Genomic DNA, 9548 nt, shown 5'->3' on the forward strand with positions numbered 1-9548 from the left:
GGTTGGCAGAAGCTGGGACAAGTAACGGGAGCTTACTCTGTTACGCGGCGCTAGGGATTCGAACCGCTGAACTGCTGACCTTTCTGATCGACAAGCTCAGCATCTTAGCCCCTGAGCCACCACATTCCTTATTTCCAGATTCTTTTGATATTTTTTGTGTTTCTGTTGTGCTTTGAAAGTCGCTCAGAATCCTAACAGATTGGGGCAGCCTCTAAATCAGACAACTAAATACATCTGCAATTGGAAGCTACCACGTTAGATGCTTTTAACAATTTCATTAAAGCTATCTATCGTTTCTTTTGATGCATAAATTATTCCTAAAAAATTGTATGGACAAAATTGAAGACCTCTTATCTTTTCTTCCTCCTTCTTCCTTCCTTTTCTTCTCCTCCTCCTTCATCCTCTTCATCTTCCTCCTCCATTCACTGTCGTTCCACCCTCCAAAGCTGATGTAGCTCTAGTTTAATAGAGGCAGGAACAGTGTAGCTTCAGCACACAAGTCAAACAACATTTGAATGGAGTCGGCTAGTTTGTGACCCCCATTGGACTGGAAAAGAGAATCCAAACCTAAGTTAATGTTCCTCAACCTTGACCACTTTAAGATGTGTGGACTTCAACTCCCAGCATGCTGGCTGGAGGAATCTGGGAGTTGATGTCCACACAACTGAAAATTGCCAAGGTTGAGAAATACTAACCCCAGTGGTGGACCAAGCAAAGAATATTACCTAGTACACCAGTGTAGCTTTGACAAACTCAACTGAAGATTTTCTAGCGTTGGAACAGAATCTTGTCTGAAGATATAAGAAGTGGCTTTGTCAAATTATTTACTAAGATTGTATTACTATTATTCTTCTCATCCTTCCTAGTACCTATCTTTTCCCACTTATGACTATAACAGGGGTGGGTTGCTGCCTTGCTTTGCTTGTGTGCGCGCCCACCACACGTTGCTTGCGTGTGCGCAGTTGCCTGCAAATTGTTCTGCGCAGGTGTAAAAAAAAATACAATAGTAGAGTTGGAAGGGTGTAGAACATTATATAAAATGACTAAACTTGCCAGCAATGGCAAGGGAGACCAGGGAACCGGTTCGGGGGGGTGTGGCCAGCCTGCCATACCTATCAGTTCGGCAACCCAGTCCCAATTTCCACTACCAGTTCACTCGAACCGGTGTGAACTGGTAGCAACCCACCTCTGAACTATAACCATGTTGCTTGTATCTTTACAATTTATATTGTTTTATTTGTTCCTAGATTTGATTGCTTATTAGTAAACTTGACTATCGCTAAGTCTTGTATCTTACGATTCTTGATTAATGTATTTTATTTTTCTTTATGTGCACTGACAGCATCTGCACCAAAGACAAATTCCTTGTGTGTCCAATCACACTTGGCCAATAAAGAATTATATTCTACTCTACTCTACTCTACTCTACTCTACTCTACTCTACTCTACTCTACTCTACTCTACTCCACTCCACTCCACTCCACTCCACTCCACTCCACTCCACTCCATTCTATTCTATTCTATTCTATTCTATTCTGCTTTGTCACAGGTTCTCCAGACTCCATCCAGACTTCTTTGGGAGTTGAGGTTGAATTCTTTGCAAGGACATTGAATTCTCTGCTCCCTAATTATGGCCATTCTCTTAAGTCTGTGATGGCGAACCTATGGCACACGTGCTAGAGGTGACACGCAGAGCCCTCTCTGTGCACACGTGTGCCGTCGCTAGCTACTCTTCTTGTTTCCGGCACATGCATGTTCACCAGCCAGCTGGTCCTCAGGTTTTTAGTGCTCTGATGCACACGCGCACACGCACACACATTCTGGATTTTGGGCACTTGGTGCCGAAAAGGTTCGCCATTCCCGCCTTCCTTAAACTAGTCAACCACTCTAGTTGTTGTTGTTCTTTTGGCAGGCCTACTTGTGGGATAACAACAAGGACCTGGTGGAGTGGCTGGAGAAGCAGCTGGTAGAGGAAGAAGGGGCCCGCTCAGTGGTTGACGAGAACATCAAGTACATTTCCAGGGACTTCATACTCAAACAGATACGAAGGTAAGAATGCTATGCAGCGCTCCGGGGCCCACCTATTCCATACATTTGAAATGCCGGTAGCCTACAGTAGTCCTCGACTTACAGCCATTCATTTAGTAACAGTGGCGTTGGAGAAAATGGATGCAGAACTGGTCCTCCCATTCATGACCGTTGCAATATCCTCCCAGTGATCCAAATTCCCCTGCTTAGAAAGGGGTATTTATTTATGGGTCAGATCACCATCTGCCACCTTCCCAGAAAGCTTCTGACCAGCTAAAGTCCATTGAAGAAATCAGAATTCACTTAACGACCATTTCTATTTGTTTGTTTAGAAAATTTATATTGCCGCCCACTCACACATGGCGACTCAAGGCAGCTTACAAGGGCATGAAAGGACAGTATAAAAGAATAAAAAGAAAACAAATAAAATAATAACAGCCCCCTCCACCCCCACAACACACATTCATATTAGCCATTTAATGGGCTCCATCCCGCTCTGGGTTCCCCAGGCCCATGTCTTGCGAAAGAGAGTGGGGGCCCAGTCTGACCTCCAGGAGGATGAAATTCCAGAGAGAGGAGCCACCACGGAGAAGGCCCTTCTTTGTCTCGGACCCGCCAAATGTACCTCCCAAACAGAAGGGACCCATAACATTCCTTGCCTCCCTGTTCTAGTCAGGGGTGGGCTTCAAAAATTTTAGCAATGGGTTCTCTGTCCGTCACTGGGTGGGCGTGGTTTAGTCAGCCTCCTGCACCATGGTGGAGGCCCATTTTCACCCTCCCCGGGCTCTGGAAGCCTTCCGGAAGCTGAAAATGGGCCCATTTCCGGAACTTCTGGGAGGCCTGTTTTTCGCCCCCCAGAGGTCTTCTTCAAGCCTCCGGGAGGGCGAAAACGTCCTCCCTCGGGCTCCAGAGGCTCCCTGGAGGTGGGAAAAGGGGCCATTTCCGGCCTTCCGGAGCCTCCAGGAGGCCCTTTTTTTGCCCTCCCTGAGCCGCCACGTGGGCCCTGCACTTACCTGGCATCCGAAACGGGCTACATGGAGCCTCCTGGGAGGGGAGGGGTGGGCGGGGGCAGCCAGGAGTGGGATTTGCGGGTTCGCCGAACTGCGCAGAATCTTCGCTAGAGGATCAGCCGAACTCAGCCGAACTCGGAGCAGCCCACCCCTGGTTCTAGTGGGTCAGGTAGATTCTCTGCAGTGCTGTGATTTGCTTCACCCTCATAGCAAAAAGGTTGCAAAATGGGACGCGGCTCACTTAACAACCGCCTTGCTTAGCGAATGGAAATTTAATTTCTCATTGTTAAGCCGAGGACTACCTGTACTTGGTGGGCTGAGCACAGAGCTCTCCAAATGGAGCGTCTACCCCATCTGCGGTTCCTACTTCTCCTTTTTCCTTTCTCCCAGCTTGGTCCAGGCTAACCCAGAGATAGCCATGGATTCCATCGTCCACATGACGCAGCACATATCGCCCACCCAGCGGACCGAGATTGTGCGCATCCTCTCCACAATGGACTCGCCCGCCTCCACGTAAGAGGACGCCCTCCTACCCTATCACGGAGGGCCAGAAGGGGGCCCTTGCCGCTCTCAACCCTCCTCCCCAACAACGCGGAACCTGCCAAGAACCGCTGGAAAGTGACTTTGTAATTGTAATTTTTCATTTTTAAATGCCAGACTTCGACGGAAGACGACGTGGCATCCTTCTAGTTGCAAAAGACTCCAGGGACGCAGCCTCCCCCCTCCTAAAATAATTTATGGATGCCGCATAATCGTACCTATTTATTTAACAAGAAAGGTGACTGGACCAATATTGTAACTAACGGTTGTCTGTACAGCACTTATCCAGATTATGAATGGTACTCTTGTGCCATGAGGTCACGGAATTCAAAGGGTGGGTGGGGGAGATAAGAGGGTTGATGTCTGTTGAGAGCCAGTTTGTCTGTTACTTAACATCCCACCCCCAAACTCAAGATACCCCAACAGTCGTGGTAAACAGGAGCTGCTCACCCTCCACCCATTTCCCCCGGGGCCCTTTCAGTTCATCGGCTCAGTCCTGCAGGAGACGGGCAGTGATAGAAAAGAAATCACACACACACACACGCCCTCCCGAAGCAGCCTGGCGGGAGGATCACCGTTTCTGTGCCTAAAGGGCGACCCTCGGACTTGGTGTAGCTCATCCCCCTAATCCGTCACAAGGCAGGGACGGGACACCATTTTTCCTCTCTGAAAGACTATGCAGCAGCAGCAGCAACTCTCCCACCCACCCTCCCTCGGCTGGGCTCCCTCCGTACATTTGCAAAGTGGCCAGCTGGTTGCTAAAAAAGCAGCACGCTTTCCATGGTCGTAACTACCAGTCCTTGGACACTAAGCAGACCTATCCAGCACCCCTCAGTTTCCCAGCGCAGGAATGCCTCTCTGATGTCAGGTATCGTGCAGGGCTGGGCTTCAAAAATTTTAGCAAGGGGTGCTCTGCCTGGTTGCTGGTTGGGTGCAGCCATTGTGGGCGTGGCCTAGTCGGCCTCCTGCACCATGGTGGGGGTGGCATTTTTGCCCTCCCCAGGCTCTGGAGGCTTTCCTTGAGTCTCTGGGAGGGCAAAAATGGCCTCCCTAGGCTCTGGAGGCCAAAATCCGGCCCGTTTCCGTCCTTGCCTAACTTCCGGTAGGCCCGTTTTTCGGCCTCCCCGAGCCTCCATGCGTGCCCTGCACTTACCTGCACCCAAAACGGGCCACATGGAAACTCCAGGGAGGGGAGGGGAGGGCGGGGCCAGCCAGGAGTGGGATTTGGGGCACAGAATCTTAGCTAGAGGTTCTCCCGAACCCCTGCAAAGTCCCAGCAGCCCATCGTGCCTCTCTGCCCCATTCCTTTGCCCCACAGCACAGATTAAGCCAACCATCTTTTGGCTTGCTGACATCCCCCCGCTCCCCACCCCATCCCGGGAAGGAAGCTTCACTTCAACCTGCCCCAATGAAACGGCCCTAATTAAGTTCTGAAAGTTGCTGTTGGCAGCCAATGAAATAAAAAATAAAAATATGAGCAGTAGAGCCTCTTGCATCCAGCACAGCCACTGGGGATGCATCAGAGCCTCTCTTTCCACTGCCCTCCAGACAGGAGAGGAAGTGCTGGAAGCTACAACCGGTGCGTGGGTTTTTTTGGGGGTGGTGGTGGTGCAGATGTGTAGGACTGAAGGACCAGCAGCACTTAGTAAAATCTGCAGAGGTGGAATTTGGGGGTTCACGTGCCTTGCTGGGTGGAGAAAGTGTCTCAGCCACCAGCAAGATTTGGGATCCCGTTTTAAAAACTCAGTTGCCCAAGTGGAAGATTTCTCCTTGCAGACACACCACACCTATAGCACACACACACACACACACACACACACACACACACACACACACACACACCGATTTTGGAATGGGACAACTCTCCACAGCCAGCTCACAATTCAACAAATACAAAAATGAAATTAATTTCAACGGAACCGTTACCAGGAATAATAAAATTACCGTATTTTCCTCAAAAACGAGGCTGAAAATCTGGGTGCGTCTTATACACCGAATACAGCATTTTTTTTGCCTCTTGAAGCCCCCTTCACCAAAATGGCTGTACGTAGCCTTTAGGAGGCTTTCAGAGAGCTCCTGGGGTCTGGAGAGGGCCGTTTTTTGCCCCCCCCCCCCCAGCAGCACTCTATAAGCCTCCATAAGGCCATGCATGCAATTTTTTTGATGAAAAATGGGCCAGTTTTTGCGAAAAATGAGCCATTTTTTGCTCATTTCCCCCCCCCTCCCCGGAGCACTCTCCAAGCCCCCCCCCCCCCCCAAGGCTATTCATGCCTTTTATTTGGAAAAAAACGGGCGTTTTGGGATGTTTTCAGAGTGCAAAATCTTTTTTTTCCCTTTTGGAAAGCTCTTTAACTGATTGATGAGAATTACATTGATCAAGTGCTGTGCCAGCAGAAACACCTACCTATCTACTGTATTTCTCTCTCTCTCTATTTCTCTCTCTATCCCTCTACCTCCCTACCTCCCTCCCTATCTAGCTTCCTACACACACTCTCTCCCTACCTATCTACTGTATTTCTCTCTCTCTCTCTCTCTCTCTCTCTCTCTCTCTCTCTCTCTCTCTCTCTCTCTATCTATATATATATATATATATACCTCCCTCCCTCCCTATCTAGCTTCCTACACACACTCTCTCCCTACCTACCTACTGTATTTCTCTCTCCATTTCTCTCTCTCCCTTTATCTACCTACCTACCTAACTACTCTCTCCCTACCTATCTACTCTATTTCTCTCTCTATATATATATATCCCTCTACCTACCTGCCTACTCTCTCTCTCCCTACCTACCTACTGTATTTCTCTCTATATATATTTCTCTCTCTCTCTCCCTTTATCTACCTAACTACTCTCTCTCCCTACCTACCTACCTACTGTATTTCTCCCTCTCTCTCTATTTTCTCTCCCTTTATCTACCTACCTAACTACTCTCCCTACCTACCTATCTACTGTATTTCTTTCTATTTCTCTCTCTCTATCCTTCTACCTATCAACCTACCTACTCTCTCTACCTACTGTATTTCTCTCTCTCTTTCTATTTCTCTCTATCCTTCTACCTACCTATACCTATACTCTCTATCTCTCTCTATTTCTCTCTGACTATCCCTTTATCTACCTAACTACTTTCTCTCTTCCTCCCTACCTACTGTATTTCTCTCTCTTTCTCTCCCTATCTATCCCTCTACCTACCTACCTACTTTTTTTTTTAATTTGCCTCTTCAAAACTTTGGTGCGTTTTATACTCCGAAAAATACAGTAAGTCAATCCAGAAACACAAGGGTTAGCATGAATTTCAATGAAAACGTGGCCACCAACAATAAAGACAACTGAGTTGGAAGGATTAATTCAGCGGTGAGTTGGGCATGGCGAGTTGGCTGCAGCGAGCTGTCCTAGGCACACACACCTCTCGAGTCGTATAGCTGATTCTTACCTGCGGGACTCTTACCTGTGGGCCTATAGCTGTGATGAGAGAGTCTACACACACAAACACACACACACACCAACTCTCAGAGCCAGCCTTAGATCCAAGTTTGGAGGGGCAGTAATAAAAACCCCAGACACTATAATTTTCTTTATAAATCAAGGATCTAATTTTTCCCTGCTTTAAAAAAAAACCCAGTAATTTGGAATTAATGTGGTTGGGCTTTTTTTTTTCATACATTGCAAAGCGCTAAACCCCATCCTGCTCAACGTAATACAAAAAGTGGAGAAGGAATCTAATTTGGGCTCTGGGTTGGGAGGATCCTCATAGCACAGCATTAACCAAACAAGCTTCACTCAAGATCGAGAATCTAGTTCCCAGGTGCGTTTCTTGTTTTTACCTGGAAAGTGCCAGATGTGTGAAATAAAACACACTTTGCTGTAGTTCAGAGAGCCCAGCCTTCTGCAGCTTCCAGATGTGATACAGTCCACCTCAAAGTTTCCCTGAAATTATGTCCAAAGATTACTGGTAAGAATGGACATCTTGGAAATCGGGAGGCTGCTGTCATTTGCAGCAGGCTGAAACATTGAAAGGATCCATGTTTGAAGGGAGATTGAAATTCCTCTGCAAAGCACATATTTTGGGCTAAAATAAGGCTGATCAAGGGACACGGTGGCTCAGTGGCTAAGACACCTGTTGATCAGAAAGGTCGGCAGTTTGGCCTTTCAAATCCCTAGTGCCGCATAACGGAGTGAGCTCCCGTTGCTTGTCCCAGCTTCTGCCAACCTAGCAGTTCGACAGCATGTAAAAAATGCAAGTAGAAAAATAGGAACCACCTTTGGTGAGAAGGGAACAGCATTCCGTGCGCCTTTGGCATTGAGTCATGACGACCACATGACCACGGAGACGTCTTTGGAAAAGCGCTGGCTCTTTGGCTTTGAAACGGAGAGGAGCACTGCCCCCTAGAGGCAGGAACAACTACCACATATGTGCGAGAGGAACCATTACTGTTAACGCTGATCAACACAGATCATACTAACCAAACAGGCTTACTCATGGGACTGTGGCGGTGGGCTTGAATTTCCACCAGATTTTCCCTCCGGGGTTCAGTTCAGTGCCTTCCTTTTTTTTTGAAACTCCCCCCCCCCCGCCATTATTTCTTCATTGAAGAAAAATAGATGCTCAGCTAAACTCCAGGACGGCCCAGATTCCAGAGAGCACATTGCATTCCACATTATTTTTCCCAACACCTAGAACTGCCAGGGAATCACATTTATCCCACATCCTTCCAAGAACTAGATTCTCACCTCCATCTTTGCACATTTTTGTCCTTCCTTTCCCTCAAGCAAAACATACGCACTGACGGTTTCTGTGTAAAGGAATCCTTGATCCCAAAAGCGCCGTAACAACCTGCAAAATGGCTGTGACTTTCGACCCCAGGCCAATTCTTTTTAGAGGCTGCAAAAAGAACCACAGTGCAAAAGACGGCCTTTTCAATCTTACACCTTAAATTCTAGTCCACCAAAATTTAAAAAAATAATAATCAACATATCCTCACACAGGATTGAAGAGGGGAGGAAAAAACAAGCCAAAAGGCATTCTGGGTCCTTCTGGAATCTCTTCAGTCCATAATAGCTGCAGCAGTGATCCATTATGACTTTAGCAGGAATAAGTTCAGACCCCCCTCTCGCTGGAAGCATTAAAAGTGGGTTTTGCTTTGGGAGAATTGTCAGGTCTGAAGTTGTTCCACTTACCTCAGTTTTTCTTTTAATAAAATCAACAATCAGTTTGTGTCTGCATTCCTTGGTGTGACTTTGGGTGATACTGAAATATATTTCTGCTCCAGGCAACATGTTCACTTTGAGGACATCCAACTCTGTTGCATGTACGGGATTCCCGTAGGGAACTTAGTTTAGTAACATGAGTGCTGTTACTCAGTGAGCATCAAGTAGTATAATACTTAATAATTGAGGTTCTCAATTATCCAGTTCATAGTTGTCCCAAAAGAACTTTTATCAAAAGGCAACAGGACTTTGTTTTTCCGTGAAGATGTTTCTCTTCTCATCCAAGAAGCTGAAGAGGCTTCTTGGGTGAGAAGTGAAACGTCTTCAAGAAAAAAACGAAGAAAGTCCAGTTACTGCTTGAAAAAAGCTCCTTTGGGACGACCAAGCAGTGTATTTTCAAAATGGAAAGTGATAACCAGCCTGCAATTTCCAGAGTCCACTAACTTCTGCAGCCTTGGAGAAGATTTGTGGAGAAAAGTGCCCATGTAGGTTTCACTTGGTCACCAGGCAGCCAGCCAAGTCCCATAGGTCTCCCTCTGCTACCACATATAGAAAAACCACTTTATCAGAAAGCTGATTGGTCAGTGTGGAATCCTTGGTGCTCTGATGACGTTACCTAGTTGGGTAATGAAACGTCTGCAAGAAAACCACTGAGCTCAGAGAGCACCAAGGACCTCTCATGAGCCGCGGTGGCGCAGTGGTTAGAGTGCAGTACTGCAGGCTACTTCTGCTGGCTGCCAGCAATTTGGCAGTTCGAATCTCACCAG

The 9548-nt window shown here is 47.3% G+C and overlaps 1 protein-coding gene across 4 annotated transcripts in view; it reads left to right on the top strand.

The window, feature by feature from the left end:
• The window catches only part of ACACA (acetyl-CoA carboxylase alpha), a 298570-nt gene extending 293891 nt beyond the window's left edge, over nucleotides 1-4679 (top strand). For 2 of the 4 annotated variants that reach the window (XM_081945358.1, XM_081945357.1), the window contains exons 54-55: nucleotides 1913-2049; nucleotides 3429-4678. In XM_081945358.1, coding sequence (XP_081801484.1) covers nucleotides 1913-2049; nucleotides 3429-3555 — 264 coding nt within the window. In that variant the 3' untranslated portion in view covers nucleotides 3556-4678. Of the gene's footprint in view, nucleotides 1-1912; nucleotides 2050-3428 lie in introns of all 4 variants that reach the window. The other 2 variants (XM_081945356.1, XM_081945359.1) reach the window with 2 other exon arrangements.
• Nucleotides 4680-9548: the final 4869 nt, after the last annotated feature.

The sequence above is a fragment of the Natrix helvetica genome (assembly GCF_964273705.1).
Source record: "Natrix helvetica genome assembly, chromosome: 2".
NCBI lineage: Eukaryota > Metazoa > Chordata > Lepidosauria > Squamata > Natricidae > Natrix > Natrix helvetica.